At 48.1% G+C, this 21,862-nt stretch overlaps 1 protein-coding gene across 1 annotated transcript; it reads right to left on the reverse strand.

The window, feature by feature from the left end:
- Window positions 1–5,206: 5,206 nt before the first annotated feature.
- On the reverse strand, window positions 5,207–17,007 carry Cx3cr1 (C-X3-C motif chemokine receptor 1). The gene is made up of 2 exons (XM_036193083.1): window positions 16,806–17,007; window positions 5,207–6,845 (listed from the first exon to the last, which is right to left on the reverse strand). Exon 2 carries the CDS (start codon window positions 6,834–6,836, stop codon window positions 5,766–5,768), a length of 1,071 nt encoding a protein of 356 aa, XP_036048976.1. The 5' UTR covers window positions 6,837–6,845; window positions 16,806–17,007; the 3' UTR covers window positions 5,207–5,765.
- Between the last annotated feature and the right edge of the window lie 4,855 nt (window positions 17,008–21,862).

Consider the following 21,862-nt stretch of genomic DNA (forward strand, 5'->3'; position numbering starts at 1 on the left):
GGGGGTAGTGGTGGCGGGCGTGTGGTGCTTCTCCCTTCTGGGTGCAAGGGTGATGGGTGAAGGCCGGTGCTGGGGAGTGAAGCCGCTCACCCTAGGCTGCTCAGGTTTCTGGTCTTCCAAGCACCTGGGGCCTGCCTGGGACCCAGACTTTCTGCGCTCCTATTTCCAAGCCAGGGCGCCATTCATTCCCACTCTCCACCACCCTCTACAGCCTTTTTCTTCCTCCTTCTTCAGCCGCTGAGGGAGGGGGTCATGGCTGTGGGGCCGATGGGAAGGACCAATGAGAAAGAGAAAAGGGGCCTGGGGAGAGAGCGCTTGTGTAACATGTACCCAGCCCTGACCCGATGGCTCCCCACATCTCCCCAGCTGCCCTGTTTCTTAAGAAGTGTGTTCCTGCCAGGGCGGTGGTGGCTCAAACCTTTAATCCCAGCACTAGGGAGGCAGAGCCAGGTGGATCTCTGTGAGTTCCAGGCCAGCCTGGGCTACCAAGTGAGTTCCAGGACAGGCACCAAAACTACACAGAGAAACCCTGTCTCGAAAAACCAAACCAAACCAAACCAAAAGAAGTGTGTTCCCTAGGACTTTCACAGCTCACCCTCCCGCTGTGCTGGATGGATGCAGGAGTGCAGGAGGGCTATGAAGGAGGTACAGAAGACAGCAGACGCTAGAGGGCCCTCCTAGCTGTCCCCTAATCTCTGTGCAGTTGGCCTTCAGGGTGAATCCTCCCTGTCCCCACTCATACCTCTGACAAACAGCCTCTCCCAAGCCTCACCTCCCACAGTTCTGTCTCCACCAGTCCAGTGTCAGCCTCAGGCTCCCAATACTACCTGACAACCTCCTGAAAACTAGACCTTCCTGCCCCGGCTTCTCCTGGCCCTCTCCTCTGACCTTCTCAGTGCAAGGCCACAGTCTGAGGAGTCAATGATGGCTTTCCTCTCCTCTTTGTCTTCTGTCACTCTAAGTGGGACAAATAGACACTCTTGTTCTGGGTATTGCTCAGTCAGGGGCAGAGGAGTGTCTAGGAGCATGTACCTTGTACATCACACACACACACACACACACACACTCTCTCTCTCTCTCTCTCTCTCTCTCTCTCTCTCTCTCTCTCTCTCTCAGTCCCTGTGTGAGCTTAGACTGAAGTGAGTGCATTTGGCATTCAGCTCGAATGTTGGACAGCACCTGGGCATAGCATTCCCTGGCATTTACTGTGTCTGTCTGAGGTCTGGGCCTTTCCCAAGGCTGCTGATTGCATCTGCCTCTGGGCATCTTGCATCCTTTACTGATGACTCTTTCTGTGCATGCCATCTGTCATTAAATACAGTGATATCACTGAGGGTTGCAGTATAGCCCACACCTGTGCTCACAGACTGACTCCATTAAGCCACAGTCTAGGCCACATGCCTCAGCCTTTCTGTGTCCATACCCCTGCAGACTCTTTCTCAGTTTTCTGTTACCTCTGCTCCTAGAGGCCAGATGGGCTATACTGCGATCAAGATGAGAGAGAAAATCAGGGCACGCTGGGAGGCTAGGCTCTGACTTTTCAGGAGTCTGCCATGGGTCCCAACTGGCCACCTTTCCCTTAGCTACAAAGTGTGCATTTGGGGGCTGGAGAAGTAACTTAGTCAGTAGAGTGCCTACTGTGCAAATTCAAGCCTGGGTCTGACCCCAAATGTAAAAGACTGGTGTGCACATGTCCTTGTTCAGGGGAGTCAGAGACAGGGAGGTCCCTTAGGCTCCTGGCCAGCCAGCTTAGCTTAATTTGTGAAACCTCAGGAAGAGAGAAACTCAGACTGTCCCCAAAATCAAGGTGGATGATTCCTGGAATGAAACCAGAGATTGACCACACACACACATAGACTGCCCCAACCCACCTCTCACAAAAGACAGCTTAGCCCAAGTGTGCATCTGGACCCAGTTACTTCTGACCCTAAGAAAAACAAAGAGGCAAGGACAAGCTAGTGGGTGTGTCATCCTGCAGAAAGGGAGGGTCACTCTTTGCCTGCGCTCTCATAGCTGAATCTAGAACTATCTTAATAACCCTCACAGTCCTAGGAGGTGGGAGTGCCCTGTGTTCCTTTCTGTCTGATAAGAACATGGAGGCTTTGAGAGGTAAGGGGCTTGCTAGAAGCCTTAGGGTGGTGTGCTGGGATGTCACACATCGCCTGCCTCCAGAGTGCTCTTCCATCTCCTACACTTTGGAAGTCAGAGCTCAAAGGCAGCAGAGGGTCTGACCCAATTGTGTGCTTCAAATGTGTCCTTACTACGTGGGGATGGATTTTCAGGGAATCCCTTTTGTTGCTTCCATCCTGTTCTGCTCAGCAAAATGGATGAGATAATATAGGATACTGATGTATTCTTTCATTTTTATTGCAAGTGTGTGTGTGTGTGCACACGCGCTACAGCATCTGTGTGGAGCCAAGTGGAAGTTGTTTCTCTCTTTGCACCACGTGAGTCCTGAACTCAGGTTGACAGGCTTGGGTGGAAGCCCCTTTATCTGCTGACCCATCTCACTCGCCCAGTGCAATTAGTTTGCTTGTAGAAAAGAAAATATTTGTTTCCCTAACTTTTGTTTCTCAGGCCAGAAGAATTTGCTCTTCCTTACATGGGAGTCCAGAAACAGGTTGAACTTCAATGAAAACTCTCACAGCTCGACAGTTGGAATGAGGACCCATCATGGAAGAGGCAAAGGCTTGGACATCGGGAATGGGGGTGGGGGAGTAGGGGATGGGGTGGGGGAGGTGGGAGGGGGTAGGAGAGGGGTGTCACCCTCTGCTGGCTGAGCCAACCTCACAGACAGCAGTGCCAGGCCAAGTAATGTCCTTCCAGCTGTGCCGTTAGCTGATGTTCTAAGAGCCTCGTGCCCTCACAGGAATTCACACCCATCCCTCCTGGCACCACAGACCCTTCTTTACCCTCAGACGCTTTTATCTCTGCTGTCTCGGGTCATGTGTTGTTGTCTCTGAGCTATCACACAGCAAGAAAGAACAGTCAAGCCTCTTCTGTCTGCAGAAATCAAGCCTCACCTCACATTTTTAATCCCAGCACTCAGAGGCAGAGGCTAACAGATCTCTGCATTCCAGACAAGCCAGGGCTACATAGTGAGACTCTATCCCAAAAAATAAAATCATGGAGGGCAGAGGCATAGTCTCACTGCCTTGGAAACTTCTGTGGAGCTCAGCTCCTATGTCATGTAGAAATGTGCTTCAAAGAAGAGTTTGTAACCAACTGTCATCAAATGGAGGTCATACATATGCATCAAAAACTAAATGGGGGTTGGAGAGATGGTTCATTGGATGAAGATGCTTGCCACCAAGCCTTACACCCTGAGTTTGATCCCAGGACCCACATGGTCAAAGGAGAGCCCTGACTTCTGCAATTTGTCCTCTGAGTTCCTTCGTGTGCACACACACGCATGTACACACACATGTATGCACACACATCTACACACACACACACATACACATACACACCACTGATCAATCCATTAGGCTTAAAAATTTTTAAGAAAGCTGAAACAGCTCTTCTTGTGGTTGGCAGTCAAGGTGGTATTGCCAAGACACAAGATGGCTGCCTCTGACAGACTTACGGACTTCATCACTGCCCGATAAGTCAAGATGAAGATGCCTTAGACTCAGAGGACTAGTTGGCCTTCCCTGTAGAACTTTGTATTTTTTTTTTTCTTTTTTTGAGTCAGGGTCTCGATCTGTAGACCAGGCTGGCCTTGAACTCACAGAGATCCACTTGCCTCTGCCTCATGAAAGTTGTCATTTAAAGGTGTGGGTGGGCTTTGCTTTTTGGTAAAATTGTATATACTTGGAGAGAAGAGCTGAAACATTCCCACACCCTTCGTTCTAGTTATTCCTATGGCAAAGAATTTATCTGATAGAAATAACTGAACAGGAAAAAGAAAATTCCACAGATTAGAGTGCTGTGAGATTTGTATTTGCTAAAAACAGGAAGGACACCAAATGTTTATGGACAGAATTACAAGTAAAATACATAGCGTAGGTATGCCTAACCGTGTGACCCAGGACAGCAGTGAATATAGAGCAACACCAAATCATAAATTTACTTAAAACACTTACATGTTTGAAATTAAAAAGTTTATTTACTAAGTCTGGCACAGTGGTGCACACCTTTGATCCCAGCACTTGGGAGGCAGAGGCAGGTGGATCTCTGTGAGTTCTAGGTGATCCTGGTCTACATAGATAGTTTCAGATCAGCCAGGGTTACACAGAGAGAACCTGTCTTGAAAAACTAAAAAGGTTTTTTTTTTTTTTTTAAACTTATTTTATGTGCATGTATGTTTGTTTACCATGTGCATGTCTGATGCTCTCAGAAACAAGAAGAGGGTGTTGAATCACCTGCAACTGGAGTTATAGACCGTTGTTACACACTATGTGGGTGCTGGGATTGAACCTCCTACTCCCTAGTCCTCTGGAATAGCAGTCAGTGCTCTTAACCACTGAGCCATCTTTCCAGTCCCCCAACTTTGGAAACTCAATTTTGAGGTTCTCAATTGTGACCTTTGTAGAAGGCAGCATCATGTTGCAAGGTTAAAACATTGGACAAGCCTGTGAGGGACATGACTCAGTCTGTCATCCTTGAAACAAACATGTAGACTGCCAAAGAGATACCAGATACACCACAATGAGCTACATGCCACAGCTTCCTCAATGAGGCCACCATCTGGGAGAGACTTCTAAAATGGTTATTACAGTGCCATACAGGAACAGAGAGCAATTTGGAATCCAGTGTTTTTTTAAAAAACAAGTCACAAAACTATACTGTCCCGGAATTCTCAGTCAGACTATAAATGAGGCCAAGTCAGTAAATGAAGGCATGGAGGCACTCCTGTGGTTAGATCATACATGATGCTTTCAGGGTAGGGGACAGAAAGCAAGCTGCTCTCATAACCTGGGTCTTGCATTGGCAGCAGAGAGATAGTTATGGGTCTACAGATCCAGGTATTGTTGGGCTGGCAGTAGACGCAGGCTAGTTACTGAGGGGAGAGCCTGAGTCAGTCCCAGACTCTTTTTCTGTCTCATTGCGGTTGTTCCCATCCTCCAACTTATAGAAATAGTCTTCCTCAGTCTCTAGCCTTGAGATTCCAACAATATCTTAGATCAGTTCTATTTTCTTTTTTTTTTTTTCTTTTTCTTTTTCTTTTCTTTTTTAAGCTGAGGATCAGACCCAGGGCCTTGCGCTTGCTAGGCAAGTGCTGTACCACTGAGCTAAATCCCCAACCCCAGTTCTATTTTCAATACCAAGGGATGGGATGGGACACAACTTGGCTAGTGGAAGCCCTTTCCTGGGAATGTTGACCTTGAAACCAGAGAGAGATGGGGTCCTTCTCTGATGATAAAGCTATGGAATGTGGGCCTGGATTACCTGTCACTACTCAAAGATCTGAAGATCAGAAAGGGAACATTCTAGCATTGATTTTCACTCTGTCTGAGTATTTAGTCACCCCTTATCCACATGATCATGTGGATAACCCTCACCAACTCTTTTGTAATCTTGCAAGTTGGGTTAGAGCCTTTGTCTCTAGTAAGGCCCGATGATCAGCATTTACAGTAAGAGAGATGTGTGTCTTTCAAGAACTGAACAGAAAATTTCAGAAACACTGTGGGGTTGCTTTGTTGGCATCTGGTCCATATTTCTTGCACATAAGACACAGCAGGAAAAGTAAGTCTGTTCTCACTACAGTGGGTCAGAGTCACGAACTCTGGGTTCTGAGTGGAGTCAGGGTCGTGAAGACCCTCTCAGAGCAGAAGAGACCCCTCTCCCTCACTTGTGTATCGAGTAAAGCTGCTCAGGATGCTATCCTGCCTGCTCCTCTGGGATTCGGGCGTGAAGCTGACAGGGACTGAGCGACCACACAGGACAGCCAGGCACTTCCTGTACAGGTGTCCAAGGTACCTCCTGAACTTTTCCCCAGCAAAGGCATAGATAAAGGGGTTGAGGCAACAGTGGCTAAATGCCACGGTCTCTGTCACACTGACAGCCAACCTCAGGCCCCTCTTCACGTCGCAACTAGGGAAGAAGTTGTAGAATTTGAGAGTCTCCATGAAAATCACGATGTTGTAGGGTGTCCAGAAGAGGAAGAAGACCACCACCACAAGCAGGATGAGTCTGATGGCTTTGGCTTTCTTGCGATTCTTACAGGAAAACAAGGTCTGGATGATTCGGAAGTAGCAAAAGCTCATGATAAGCAGGGGCAGCGCAAAGCCCAGGATGTTGACTTCCAAATTTCGGAGCACGGGCCAGATTTCCTGGAGGACTTGGGGGTAGTCACCCAGACATTCGTTTTCCTTTCGCTTTGTGAACATGAACTGGGGTGCTGCCACCAAGATGGCTGCTGCCCAGACGCCCAGGCTGATGGTGACACCATGCTGCACTGTTCGGTTGTTCATGGAGTTGGCGGCCAGGACAATGGCCAGGTACCTATCGATGCTGATGACTGTAATGAAGAATATACCCCCGAAGAAGCCAATGAAGAAGAAGGCAGTGGTGAGCTTGCACACAGCATTGTGGAGGCCTTCCTCACTGATGACATAGTGAGTCCAGAAGGGCAAGGTGGCCACGAAGAGCAGATCACTCAAGGCCAGGTTTAGGAGGTAGATATCGGTGATGCCCTTGGGCTTGCGGCTGTTGGTGAGGGCGAGTACCACTAACAGATTTCCCACCAGACCAAAGGCAAAGACAAGGGAGTAGAAAATGGACAGGAAGATGGTCCCAAAGTCCACAATGTCACCTACATAACAGGCCTCTGCAGAATCATCATACTCAAAGTTCTCGTACTCTAGGTCCAATTCAGGGAAGAAGGTAGGCATGGCGAGGTCCTGGAACAGAATGGGAGACACAAACCCATTAGCCTTAGAGGATTGCAATTCTCTCCGGCTGTTCGGAGCAAACAGGAAGAAACAAACACCAGCTGGTGGTCTACATTTCATACTCACTCATGTTATCTTTTAAAACACTTATTTTTTATTTTTGAAACAGAGTCTCAATATGCAGCCATGACTGCCTTGGAATGAAATACATAGACCAGATTGGTCTGCATCTCACAGAGATCCGCCTGCCTCTGCCTCCTGAGTGCTGGGATTAAAGGCGTGAGCCTACACCATACTAACTGCTTTTTTAAAAATGTATTTTATTCAAAATTATGTGTTATGTGTGTTTGTGTGTGGGAAAGTACATGTATGAATGCAGGTACTTGTTGAGTCCTGACGAGGACATTGGATCCCCCGGAGCTGGAGTTACAAGTGGTTTTGGGCTACCCTAACATGGGGCTACTCTGACTGTACTTGCATCTCTCCATTTTCTGATGAGATTTAGAATTACCATGGGAACAGATATCATGCCATGACTGTGAGGGATTTGATTCATTTATTTATAATATTTATAAAGATTTGTTTATTTTATGTGTACACATGTTTTGCCTGCATGTATATTTGTACACTATGTGGATTACCTGAAACTTGAGTTACAGATTTTTGGGATCCACCATGTGGGTGGTGGGAATTGAACCCAGGTCCTCTGGAAGAGCAGCCAGTGCTCTAAACTGCGGAGCCGTCTCTCCAGCCCTATGTGAGAGATTTTAACAAGGGAGAAAGACCTACTCTAGCCAGGCGGTGGTGGCACACGCCTTTAATCCCAGCACTTGGGAGCAGAGGCAGGTGGATGTCTGAGTTTGAGGCCAGCCTGGTTTACAGAGCGAGTTTCAGGACAGCCAGGGTGACACAGAGAAACCCTGTCTTGAAGAACAAACAAACAAACAAACACCCCACTCTAAATGCTGATGGAGCCATTTCACGGGCTGGGTCCTAAGCCTTACAGAAAAGGCGATAATGCACCGAGCTTCCGACAGCACTCTCTGATTTCCGGCTTACAGGTGCGTTGTGTGCAGCTGACACCACGGCTTCCCTCCTGCTACCAGAACAATACTGTCCAACTGTAAGCCACCTCCTCTAGAGGAGGAAGATTCACACCTGTTGAGTTCAGAAAGCGCTGTCAGGCAGTGTTCAGTACTGACCAGCTCGAATGTTGCTAAATCACAGAGATGCTTTCCTCAGAGAAAAAGGCCTGCAGCCTGGAGTCAAGAATGAGCTCCATCACAGACAGCCTCAGCCCAGTCCTTCGCAGAAGAGCCTGTAACTTCTTCCTCCCATAAGCCGCTTCTTGTCCAGTATTTGGTCACCAGCCATGAGGAAATTACCTGTTTCATGGTACCCAGGACTTTAGGGTAGCATGTGGGAAATGCCTTCGTCACAATAGCACTGGGTTGGCCATCTCACAGCCCAAGGTGGAGAGGAAGCTTTGGTGTAACCCAGTGTTCACAGAAGGGCTAGCTGACCCCAGGCAGAGGATGGGTTCAGCCAGCCTGCTGTACTTGGTTTAAGTGTCTAAGCTATCGGGATGTTCCCAGGCCCGACCTATTCCCCATTCTTTCTTCTATTTCCTCATGGGCAAGAATGGGAAAAGAGGACATTTTTTCCACAGGTTGGGTAATAAGATGCTTCCTCTTCCCGTTTGCTTCCCAGCCAGGATGTACTGGCCGCTCACTCCATACTGCTCCTCTGGGCATCCTCTTCTGTCTCTTGAAACCACAGACAGAACCCTCAAAAGTCTGAAGGCATCTCAGAGCACACTTCCTGAATGTCATTGCCTCTTTCCCCATTGAAACAGAAAGCAAGGCTTATGGTTTTTAACAGAAGAAGTTTCCGAACCCACTGTACCCTGCTCAAGATGGTTCCACCCACGGCTCCTTCCTGTATCACCTGCCTGTGAATTCTGCATCTCAGCCAGCCTCTTTTGTGATGGACTGGGCCAAGGCTGCTGCTCTGGACCACTCAGGCTGTGATGGAGCTCTCAACTCTAGGGAAAGCAGAAGTGTTCTTTGCTCCAAGCTGCAGGACCTTTTTCCTAATATATAATAAGATAATAACAGAATCTCTGCTGTTGTGTTACTCAGCAGCATCCAAGCTAGTCATTACCAGTCGCTGCCTCACAGGCTTTCTAATCTCTGTAGCTGTCACCTCAGGACCGAGGACTGCTGTGTGGTTAGAGTGCTTGCCTAGAAAGTACGCCTTGGGTTCCATCTGCACCATTGCACTAACTAAGCTTGCTAGGATAGGCTTGTAATTCCAGCAACTGGGAGATGGAGGCAGGAGGTCAGAGTTGAAGGTTACCTTTCCTCAGTTTAGCTGCATAGTAAGTTTCATTTCAACCTGCGATATTTGAGACTTTGTTTCAAAAATATGCTAGTAAGTCAATAAATAAATACCCCCCCCAAAAAAAACCCCATGTAATTTCATATGTATAGAGTTGACAGATAAGCAAGCAGGAATTGTTACTTAGCCTTTGGGGCATGTAAATGAAGCTTATCTTCCCTAATACGGGAAGACATGCCATGCGGCAATATGAAAGCCGACCCTTGAGATCATAAATGAGGGACTCCAGGAAGTCACTTTCTTCCTCCTTCTCCCTGTGTGAAAAGTTAGCAAAGCTGACCTCAAGAGGAGTCCAAAGCCAGGACACACTGTTCTGCCTCTATGTGCCTGGGTTCTGTCTGCCAGCCCCACAGCATCTGGGAACTAAGAGAGGGTGAACTTGGAGCCTTTGGGCTTGATGCGGGGCAGCGGGGGTGTCCCTCTGCAAAACTGGCTTCCATCTCCTGATTGACCATGAGCTGTTCTAAGAAGAGAGCCTATTCCAATGTGTTTCTCATAGCAGACACTCACAGAGCCCTTCCAACCTTTAGACACATCCAAGCTAGCTGTGGAGTCTTGCGTATTGACGGACCCTGGGCACTGTGGAAATGTGGTATTTAAAAATATTATTTTTTTCCACTGACATGAAAAGTACACCATTTCCTGCTTATTTTGAAAGTGGAGGAGAGAGAGAGTCGCTCTTTACAAAGTTCTCTGTTCAGTCCACACAGAACGAACTGAACCACAGTGAATCTGAAAGACAGAACATCAAACCCTGAGATCCATGTGAGGTCCCATGGACGTGGATGCTGCCATTTGTGAAAAGGTTGGAAGAGGTTGTGTGTCTGAGTCTCTCTGGAGGGATAAGCCAGTGGTGGGGGCATCGAAGCTGGAGGCTGAAGGAGAGGGAAAGGAGACGAAGCTCTTACCACATAAGCTTTGCGTTTCCTCTTAGCCATGGAAGTATTCTCCAATTGGAAAATATTTTAATTGATTGACTTTCAATTTTAAAAATCAACACAAATATGGATTTTATGAAAAGCTAAAGTAAGTAATAATACAATGACAAGTTCCAAGAAAATGCCACCTTCCAATTGTCCGCCTTCTGGAGGATTGTGCAGGGGATGCAGAAGATCTTTTGTGGCTGGGATTACTGGGCCCATAGACTGACAGCCCTGCAGCTATCGGGTGTGCAGAAAGAAAGTGTGAGCGAGCCAGTGAGGGAGTAAAGCAAGGCCTAGAGCACTAAGGTAAGCCTCAGCATGTGGGGCCCCAGCAGGGGCTGGCCAGGCTCCATAGCTGGAACAGTGTGGGAAGGACCCTTTCTCACTCATCACAGTGGCCACGTCTGTTGGTGGGACAGACATTCGTGCCAGAAATTCCAGCAGTGTCTGTCTTCTAGGCAAATCACGAGAAGCTGCCTGTGTCAGGGGTGACACACGTTGTACATCTCTTTTATCTACCTGGGCTTGTGGGCTGTGTCAGCTCAAACCCAGTGTCAGCAGAGGAGCCCCAGGGCCTGAGGATTCCACTCGAGTTGAAACCTCACAACAGCAAAGAACACTCACTTTGCCAGACTCATTCTCCAACCTCAGCCAGAGCAAAGGAACCTTCTGGTCTGATCTGAACAAGCCTTTTTTTTTTTTTGTGGGTCTTCTGAACCTGAAGACAGGACTTCCTGGCAGGAGAAAGAAGAGCCAGGAATCCAAGGTGATCTTCAGTTTGAGGCCAGCCTGGGCTACATAATGAGGCAAAGGCCAGCCTGAGGTCACAGGCCTGCCCCATGGCAGTTAACCTGAAGTTTTACTAACTGATATTGAACTGGGGTGTCTGAGCTGAGCCCAGAAGCAGAGCTTAGAATGTTCTGGATCAGCAGTTCTCATCCTGTGGGTCACAATCTTTTGGGGACTGAACCATCCTTTCACAGGGGTCTCCTAAGACCATCAAGAAACAGATATTTACATTACAATTCCTAACAGTAGCAAAATTACAGTTATGAAGTAGCAACACAAATAATTTTATGGTTGGGGTCACCACAACATGAGGAACCATTAAAGGTCTCAGCATTAGGGAGGTTGAGAACCGCTGCTCTAGATCCAACCAGAAATGATTTGTGTATGACCCACTTTCTAAAACTTCCTCCTCACTCTCACTGTCCATCCTGGTGGTCCTTTCTCATGCCCACTCCCTTCTTCTTAGCTTTCCTTGTGCGTGGGGTGGGGGCACTTTCGCCCGTGGGTCCAATCTGTTCCTGGTCTCTTCCCCTCCCTTCCTCTTAGGCGGCCAAGTTCTTTTCTTCTTGCTGGCATCTTTTTATGATGTGCCCCTCTCTTTTGGCTCCACATCCTGATTATTGATTTTTAAATCCAGTGTCTCTCTTTAGATTTTCACTCTCCTGGGTCCCTCAGTGTGGCTTTTTAGTTTGTTCTGAGGATTGAACTCAGGTCCCTGTGTTTGCAGTACAAGAGCTCCACTGACAGAGCTGTGGCTCCAGTCTCTGGCAGTGCTATTTTTCCATTTCTTCTTTTTTTAAGCACACATGTCTCAGGGTACAGAGAGAGCAGTGGCTTCAGGAAGAAGGACATTTTACAATTTCCACCCAGTTTTCTGTGCAAGTTAGCTGACTGATGCTCTATAGCTATGAGCTCATGTAAAGTATCGTGACAACGTTACCCAGTAGGGTTTAACCCACATCAAAGGTACACTGCCAAGCCAAAGAAATACCATCAAGGGAAATCTAACCAGAAACTACAGAAGCCCCTGGGTAAAGGAGTTACCTCCTTCAAAAACATGCCATATTTGGGGATGACACCTCTCCTCCCTTTTCCTCTTTAAAGCACTTTGTGGTATTTGTTTATTTCTATCAAAATAAACTGCGAAAATTTAAAAGCAAATGTTTTATCACTTTTTTAAGTAATGGAGAAACACACCAAAAAAAGTAATGGAGAAACAGCCTTTTATTTATTTTTTTAAATTTTTCGAGATAGGGTTTCTCTGTGTAGTTTTGGTGCCTGTCCTGGATCTTGCTCTTGTAGACCAGGCTGGCCTTGAACTCACAGAGATTTGCCTGGCTCTGCCTCCTGAATGCTGGGACTAAAGGTGTGCGCCACCACCGCCTGGCAAAACAGCCTTTTAATAATAAAACAGGGTCTCATACTATCAGTCATACTGACCCAGAACTCCCTATTTAGCCTCAGTTGGTCTCAAACTCATTGCAATCCCCCTGCCTGAACCTCCTGACTACTGGTATTAAAGGTGCCAGCCACCAAGCTCATGTTAATTAAGTCACTCTGAGTGTATGAGCAAAGTCCTCACACTCACAGACAGGCTCTAGGGAAACCAGGAATGTAAAGTACACAGCTTGTCTCTGCAGTGGAGGGATGTGGATGCCTGTTTTCCACCCAGAAGCCTGGGAATGGATGTAGCATAGGGGTCACCAACCCTCTACAGTACATGTGACATCTCCCCTAAGGATGGTTCTTATTGTCTAAGAAACAAAAATAAAAATAAAGATAAAGGTCTAGGGAGGGAGAGCCTGGGCTGAACACTCTAGTTGGGGAATTTGGGTGTGGCCTGGCCTTACAGATAAGTACAGGTCACCAGGCTACTAACTACATCCATTCCAATTCAAACTGTTCATTATGCTGCATAAACTTTGGGTCAGATTAATTTTGGTGTGTGATTTTTTTTTGGGGGGGGGCGTTTTCGAGACAGGGTTTCTCTGTGTAGCATTGTGCTTTTTTCCTGCAACTCACTTGGTAGCCCAGGCTGGCCTGGAACTCACAGAGATCCACCTGCTTCTGCCTCCCGAATGCTGGGATTAAAGGTGTGTACCACCACCGCCCAGCTGGTGTGCGATTTAAAAGAATTATTTGTAAGGTTTTGTATAATAGAGTGTACTTTTTGTTGTTGTTTTGGTTTTGAGGCAGGGTCTCTCTATGTAGCCCAGGCTGTTGTACTCGAAATGTAGACCTGGCTGGCTTTGAACTCACAGGGACCCTTCTGCCTCTTGAGTGTTGGGATTAAAAGCATGCACCACCATCCCTGGGCTATAAATTTTACTTTTTAAAAAAGAAAAGCTAAGGGTTGGAGATTTAGCTCAGTGGTAGAGTGCTTGCCTAGTAAGTGCAAGGCCCTGGGTTCGGTATGATGTGTGTGTGTGTGTGTGTGTGTGTGTGTGTGTGTGTGTGTGTGTGTGTGGTGAGTATGGGGATGTAAGTGTGTTTGGTGTATGTGGACCTATTTGTGCATGTGTGTCGTTCTTCAGCACTTTCTACCTTCTTCCTTGAGACAGGGTCTCTCACTGTCCTGGAGGTTTCTGGGTAGTCCAGGCTGACTAGCCTGTGAGCCCCAGGGATCATCTCTGCCTCCTCAGTGCTGGATTATTCGTGTGCACTGCTGCACCAGGGTTTTTATGTGAGTTCTGGGGTGGAACGTGGGCCTTGGAGCTTGCAAGGAGGTTTGCATATTATGAGCCCCCAGGAGGAAAGGTAGACCCCAGATTCAATCAGAAACCCTAGGCTTCCTTTGGTTTTTCTTGGCAGGAAATGACATGAGTGACATAAGCCTCTCCTGCTTCTGAGACTCCTGGGCACTGGTATCAGCAAGGTTGGCTAGGGCCCTGGCTCCATTGCCCTGGCTCTATCACCCTGGCTCCATTGCCCTGGCCCCATAGCCCTGGCTCCATCGTCCTGGTCCCACTCCTCACCAGCCCGGTTTGGAACAGTGTGTGAGTTCAAAGCTCATCCCTAAGGGCCTGGTTTGGAAGTCTTCAGGCTCAGGACTCTGGCTGGGTTGGGGAGGTACAAGTACATGTTCTGAACCACAGGAAGAAGTTCTCTGGTTTGGGAAGACTGTGCCTGACATGGCCTCCCTTGCACAGCTGGCTTGGGAGAGGAAGGAACTAGCAATTGTTTTTGAAGTAGATCAGCTCTAATATGACGTCTTTTTTCCTGTTCCTATGACTTGGGGCCCTTAACAGCCTCCTTTGAAAGTAGTCAGTGATTTTAAGACCCCTGAAGTCGCTTCACTTTCCCTGAAGTAGCAGACATATACTAATTTTAAAAGCACATCTATTTATTTAATAATTAGTAACTGCACATGCTGCAACATGTTGTCAGAGTTCATCTTGAGGGAGTTGGTTCTTTCCTTCTACCATGCATGTCCCAGGGATCGAACTTAGGGAGTCAAGCCTGGCAGTGGGCGCCTTGTCCACCTTGCTGGCCCATAGTGTTTTTTAAGCACCAAAGAAGGTCCAATCAGTGTGTGTAGGACTTTACACACCACTCCCTAACCTTCACAATGCACTCCATTGCCTGGGTCCTGCCACTGGAAAGCAGGAAACCGAGTCAGCATGAAGGACCGAGTCAGGACTATGTCCCAAGGCCTCTCTCTGCAATGGGACCAGCCAAAGTGCAGGGAGGGTAGGTTTTACGCAGATTAGGATTGGGTAGGTTCTTCCCAGGAAACAGGGGTGTGTGAAGGCCAGGTTAGTCAGACTAAATTTGAGTTGGAACTGTTTTCTGCCCCAGCATCCCTCCATAAAAACTAAGCCAAGCAGAAGGGCGAGGGAAAGAAGAGGGGTGCATAGGATTCAGGTAAACTTCAGGATTCCTTCTTCTTCTCAGGAAGCTCCTAAGGGCTGCAGGCACGCTAAGGAGAGGAGTCTTCCTTCATGTAGCTGCCCGCAATGGGTGCAAGAAGCTCCCAGGAGACAGCTTTCATGAGTGGGCATCCCACTGGGGTGAGCGTGGGCTAACTCAAGGGCATGCTCCTGTAGTGACCCCTATAGACTTACTGCTTCACCAGACTAGACTGGGGTATGGGGTTGTTCCTGCTGCCCAGGGGCCATCTCTTTGGCAAATGACGTTTGTTTACCTCTGTCCCAGAAGTCGCTGAACAGCCCCTCCCGGGGCCATTCTGTTTTCCAGAAGCCCCTGAGTCCAGTCACTGCCCCACCCTGCTGACTCTCATAAGTGTCTTGGGCTCAACAGGTCAGGGCTTGCTCTGGTCCTGCTCCCTCTCAGTAGGCTCAGGTCCGCTCATGACCTGTGTCTGAGCAGAGTGTTTTCTTATGGTTTGAGCGTCTTTACCTTGAACTGAATTTCTTCCCACCTCAAGTATTGTATTTTCAAGTCGTGGGGACAGGGATAAAAACCAAACAAAATCTAGGGGAATTTGGTGGGAGGGAGGGAGGGAGGAGGGAAGAGAATCCTCGACTCTCAGCCTTTCTCTGGACTCTGGCTATAATTGTCCAGAGCAAGGAAGGCTGCAGGCACTTGGGGTCTGTGTTTGCCAGAAGATAACACAGTCACTGAGAAGAAGCCAGCTGCAGCTGGTCTTCAGGGGTCCTCTGGAAGGGTCTGTCTGTGTCAAGCAGGAAAAGGCCTGTTTTTACTGCTTCCTTCCAAAGACCACATTTCCTAGTGGCTCAGATGGCCAAGCCCTCAGCCATGGTTATGAACATTTATGAAACTGAGAAATGAGTTTGTGCCCAGTTTATTATAAATGCCATAAATGTTCATTATAACAACTGGAGAAGTTACCAAAATGGCATTTGAGAAAAGGAAAAAAAATCCATAAAACTATGCAACTTTGCAGATTCAGGCAATACTCTTTCAGTTTTTCTCCATATAAATGCATATTTATAGTAAAAATGCTAAAGTCATTTTGAGTCATTATCATCATCATTATTGTTATTGGAGATAGAGCCTCATAAAGCCTAGGCTGGCCTCAAAATTCCTATGGACCATGGATACCCTTGAGCTCCTGACCCCCCTGCCTTTACCTCCTGAGTGCTGGGATCACAGCACACCACCATGACTAATTTACATGGTCCTGGGGATTGGACTCAGGGCCTCTTGCACACTAGACAAACACTCTACCAACTGTGCTACATTTCAGCATAGTGATTTTATTTTTATATTCTCAAGCCTGTTTACAGTCCAGGGGAACCATTGAGCACCTGCCACTCAGTTCTCGGGATTATCAATTCAGTTAATAGTTCATCTAGCTCTTAACTCATGGCTAAACTAGATGACTAATTTCATCTAGAAACACTCAAATGTGGGTCTCTGAAGAATACACACTTTTTAAAAAAAGAAATAAAACCCATCAATGCTAGTTTTTGTGGTTGTTATTGTTTAAGATGGAGTCTTACACAAAAGCCCAAGCTGGCCTGGAACTCACTACATAGCCTAGATTGCTCTCAAAGTTATAGCAATCCTCCTGCTTCAGCTTCCCAGGTGCTGGGATTAGAGGCATGAACCACAAAGTCTGACTGACAGTATCAATTTTAATCTTTAAGAACACCAATATTTCCTATCACCCAAATGTGATTTTGTGTCGGCTCCCCCCACCCCTTTCTGGTAATGTTCAGCCTGAACTTTTCTCCACAACCCTAAAATGGAATTACTCACACTTCACGTTGTGAGTGCTCAAAAGGTCTAATCACAGACTCTCCATCCTTCAGCCTCCACCCCCATTTTATCTGCATCTTCAGGAAAATGGACACAGAAGAGAAACAGCACCAGGTGCCAGGCTGGCCTGACTTGCCCCACCTCAGGTGTGGGAGGAGCCCTCTGCACTTACCTGGGCAGATAGGAACGGAACTTCTGCAGGAAATGCCAGTCAGTCCCCCAGTCCCACACAAACTTTACCAGATGCCAATACTTCCCTCTCTCTGAGGGCATCTTTATTTGTGAAGTTAGCCAATAGCATCTGGCTTCCTGTGAGGTAGCCTATCTTTAGATCCTGTGGCAAGCAAGCTCAGAAGCTCCAGGCTGGAAACCAGTTATCACAAGGGAGCCTGCATTTAAAGTCTAAGGGACTGCTGCCTGGGGCGGACCTGGGGATGGCTGGGGGCTGTGTCATATATCCCCAGTGAGATGACAGTCTGCAGCTCTGGAGGCCAGCAGAACACAAGCCAGGTCTGCACCTCTCATTAATAGGTGTCTCAGGCAAGCTGTGAGAGCCCCTCAACTTTCCATCGTCCTAGAAAGCATCTGGCACCCACTGGGCAGTCCTGGGCATAGGCTCACTGACCTCCTCGCCTTTCACTTCAGCAAGGTCTACTGCCTGCCTGTGCCTGCTGAGGGCACACACTGTGGGGAGGTTCTTAGGAGGCTGTTTTGGCGCTGAGGTAGGAGCACCACAGGGAAAGTGTCTGCCCACCTGTTAGTCCCTTCCCCCCATTTGCTCACCTTCCCCTGCAGAGGCCAAGAGGCCTCACAGATGCTCAGACACTGGCCCTCTCCCTGTGCCCCAGCAGCTAGGTCTGGGGTACCCAGCGTCAGCTCCTTGTACTCACTCTGTCCTGCGTCAGCTCTTGATTTTTGTTTTTTATTTTTATCAATTCTTTGGAAATTCACACTTGGTATTTGGTTCATGTTCATCCTTCCGCCTCCCTCCTCCAAGATCCACTGCTGTTCCAAACCCACCCAACCTTGCTTCTCATTCATTTCTGTTAAATTTCTGTTAAGGTTAATTTTATTATCAATTATGCATATGTGAATGTGAGCAGGTGCCCATGGAGGCCAGAGGACTGCGATCTCACTGGAGCTGGGTTACAGGCAGTTGTGAACTCCCCATCATGGGTGCTGGGAATTGAACTTGTGTCTTCTGCAAGAGCAGTGTGTGCTCTTAGCCACTGAGCTGTCTCTACATGGCCCGCGCCACCACCCCCACCACCCCTTTGTTCTTGTTTGTTTTATTTTGTTGTTGCTGAGACATGTCCTACATATGCTGGACTGGCCTTTAAATGACTCTATAGTTGAAGACGACCTGAACTTCTCATCCTCCTGCCTCCACCTCCCAAGGGCTGATATGTTCCACCACGTCTGGTTTATGAGGTGCTGGGGATCAAACTCAAGGGCTTCATATGTGCTAGGCAAGCAGTGTACCAGACAAGCCACGTCCTTAGCTGCACTCACCTCCCCCCTGTGCTCCTGTCTGGAATCTGGCCAAGATTCTCCCCTGTTCCTGTCAAACAATCTCATCAGTGTCCATTTCTGACACAACTCCACCTCCAGCTGCGGCCTGGAGAGCACCCTGTGCCCACCAATCCCGTCCATCTGTCTGTCTTCACCTCAGCATTCCAAGTATGCAGAGAGTGATCCTGAGCTCTCCAGGTTTAACACTCAGGGGGCTTCCTCTGTCCCCTGGTCTGTCTGAGTTTGTTCTCAACAACCTTTTACTTCCCACTGCATTCTAACCGCTTCCTCTTCCTCCAGCACACACACACACACACACACACACACACACACACACACACCCTTCCCTATGCATGTGCTGGGAGTGCTTGCCTCCCTGCCTCACCTGCTGAGGGCTGACAAGTCAGCCTGTCCTTTCCATGGGTGCCAGAGCTGATAGAACTCTGTGATGAGGGTCGGCACACTCATGCCTGTTTCCTAGTCCCCCAGATGGACACCCACACTCACTGAGGAATACAATATTTAGGAGAGGCACTCAGCTGATGGAACATTCCATTTTAGAATGAGAAAAGAAACAAGTCTGCTTTGGGGACCTGAGGCAATAAACAACACCTTCTCTCTCTCTCTCTCTCTCTCTCTCTCTCTCTCTCTCTCTCTCTTTCTCTCCCTCTTTCTCTCTCTCTCTGTGTGTGTGTGTGTGTGTGTGTGTGTGTGTGTGTGTGTGTGTATGGTTGTGCCACATATGTATACTGTGTACAGCATAAATGAAATCCAGAAGAGGGCACTGATCCTCTGGAACTAGAGTGATAGGAAGGTGTGGGCCATCTGATGTGGGTACTGGGAACCGAACTTGTGACCTCTGGAAGGCAGTAAGCACTTTTAACCACTGAGTCTTTTTCTAGCCACTGATTTGTAGCACGAATTGTTAGAAGATCTTATTAATAAAATCAAGCCCGGGAGCCAGTTATTGGGGTGAACGCTGAAAGATCAGAGAAACAGAACAAGCCACAGCCACCTCACCTCACCAGTTCCTCAGCTGATCTTATTTCCTCAGACTGGAAGCCTCTGACTCCTCATCCGAATGGTTCTCAGCTGAACTGCTGCTCAAAAGCCTAAAAGCTTAACTAGACTCTGGTTCCTGGTTTTCATGCCTTATATACCTTTCTGCTTCCTGCCGTCACTTCCTGGGATAAAAGGCGTGTGTTACCATGCCTGGCTGTTTCCAGTGTGGCCTTGAACTCACAGAGATCCAGATGGATCTCTGCCTCCCAAGTGATAGGATTAAAGATGTGTGCCACCATTTTCTAGCCTCTATGTCGGTCTAGTGACTGTTCTGTCCTCTGACCCCAGATAAGTTTATTAAGGTGCACAATATATTGGGGGACACACTATCACCACACTGATTAAATTATTTATTAAAAAACCATTTTTATTATTTTATGTATATATGTGTTTACCTGTATGCCCACCATCACATGCATACCTGGACCCCAAGAGTCCAGAAGAGGGCAGTGGATCTCAGGTCTCCTGAGACTAGATGTACGGATGGTTATAAGCCACCATGTAGGTCCTGGGAATCAAACCCAGTTCCTCTGGAAGAACAGCCAGTGCTCTTAACTACTGAGCCACCTCTCCAGCCTCTGATTAAATTGTTTCTGAATGATAACATTTGAGGTGGAAGAGCTAAGGTCCATTACAAATTGAAGCAAAAGTACTTTTATTCCAAAATAAATCATCAGTTGTCACTTAGCTGCTATTCATCTTGCGTTTGAGATGGGGTCTTGCTGTGTTGTCCATGCTATCCTGGAACACTGAAGTCCTCATTTCAGCCTTTCAAGCTCTAAGGTCAATTTCCCAATCGGACAACAGGCACATGCTGCCATATTCAGTAGACACTCACAGCTGAGCTGTATTCCCAGCTCTGCCCCTTACCCCTTACCTCAGTTACTTCTCTATTGCTATGATAACACTCTGTGACTAAGACAAGTTAGAAAAGAAAGGATTTAACTGAGCATATGGTTTCAGAGGTTAGAGTTTATGATAATAGAGTGAAGGCATGGAGGCAGGAACAGCCGAGAGCTCGCATCTTGATCCAAAAGTAGGAGGCAGAGAACACTGGGAAGGACTTTAGAGACCTCAAAGTCCCCACTCCCAGTGGCACAGCCCTTCCAGCAAAGCCACATCATTTAATTCTTTCCAAACAGTTCAACCAACTGGGTGTTCAAACATATGAGCTATGGGGGCCATTCCCATTCAAACCACCACAGACCGCAACTATTTAATAATAATTAACCACCACCATTGAGCACTGTCCTCTTGTAGGTATGACCTGTGTGATCCACCTGACTTATTTGTTCATTCTCGGGGGTAGTGGCTCATCCCTGGGATCCAGCACTTAGGAGGCTGAGGTCAGAGGATTGCTGCTACCTGGAGGCCAGCCTGGACTACAGAGTGAGGTCTCCTCTCGAAACAGCAGCAAGAACCCGAAGATAATTAAGGCAAGATTAGTGTAAGTTTTAGAAGTGACCCAGGAGAGTGGAGAGATTAGAAAGCTGGGGACTCAGGAAGGAGCGCTGTCTGCCTGAGAGGCTTGGCTTCAGTCACGTTTTCACGGCAGAGGGCACCAGGAGGGGCCAGGGGGCACCAGGAGGGGCCAGGCAGCGCAACGGATGCCTCACTTGTCAGGGAGCCTCGCAGAGCCACCCCTTCCCTCACGGGCCTCATCCCTGCAGCCCAGTCCCTGTGCCCACCCAGTCCTCCAGCAAGGATCGAGTGACAGCGGCCTTTTTCTCTCTCACCTGTCGGGTAGTCTTCTTCTAGTCTCTGAAAAGCCCTGTTTACTATTCATAGAAAAAAGAAACTCTGGAATCTTGAAGCCCTGAGCTGTGTGCCCTGGGCACCCATACCGAGAGGCTAAGTCATGACTGCCGTGTGATGTACTGAAGTTCAGTTTTGAGCAGGTAAAGAAGGGTAAATGGTACTGGTCGGACTGCTGTTATATCCTCAGTTATGCCATGAAAATTGAAAGCAGAAGCAAAGTCAGAACTCCGTGCAACAGAGACGCCAGGCATCAGACCCGGGATGGAGCCACTGGTGTCTCAGGGCCCCCTTCACAATCCATCCTCGCTCCCAGCTGCTCTGAACCTTTGCTCATGCGTGAGGGTCTCCATGTTAAACCCAGGACTCGGGGCGTGGCTTGGTGAGAATAGTGCTCGCTATGGGTTGATCTGCACCCGCGGAGGTGGGGGTGGGTGGGGGGGGGGGAGAGGCACACCTGGAATCCCATGATCTCCTGCACCAGGCAAGCAGGTGTGTGTGGGAGGGGTCACACCTGGAATCCCAGCACTCAAAGGTGGGAGATGGATGACTTCAGGGTCACCCTGGGCTGCGTGGCAAGTTCGAGGCCAGCCTGTGAGGTGCATGTGCAGAGGCTCCTGAGCAGGGGCCATATGCACACCACAGGTGACATCCTCAGAGCCAAGCGAAGCTGCTGACATGGGAGCTTGGACTTCCAGGTTTCAAAACCACCAGAAACCAGGTGCTGCTGCTAAGGCCCCAGACTGTTACAGTTTGTCACAGTAGCCCCAGCAATTAAAATATCCAGTCAGATGTCTTTATCAGGCTAGCTTGGAATTCCCCATGGAGCTGAGGATGACTTTGAACTCCTGATCCTCCTGCTGAGATTATAACACCCATTCAAAATAATGGGGTTCGAGT

Source organism: Onychomys torridus, chromosome 7 (genome assembly GCF_903995425.1).
Source record: "Onychomys torridus chromosome 7, mOncTor1.1, whole genome shotgun sequence".
NCBI classification, from domain to species: domain Eukaryota; kingdom Metazoa; phylum Chordata; class Mammalia; order Rodentia; family Cricetidae; genus Onychomys; species Onychomys torridus.

What these genes read in the sequence shown, in the direction of transcription:
- Cx3cr1 (XM_036193083.1), bottom strand. Translation starts at nt 6,836, where the DNA reads ATGCCTACCTTCTTCCCTGAATTGGACCTAGAGTACGAGAACTTTGAG.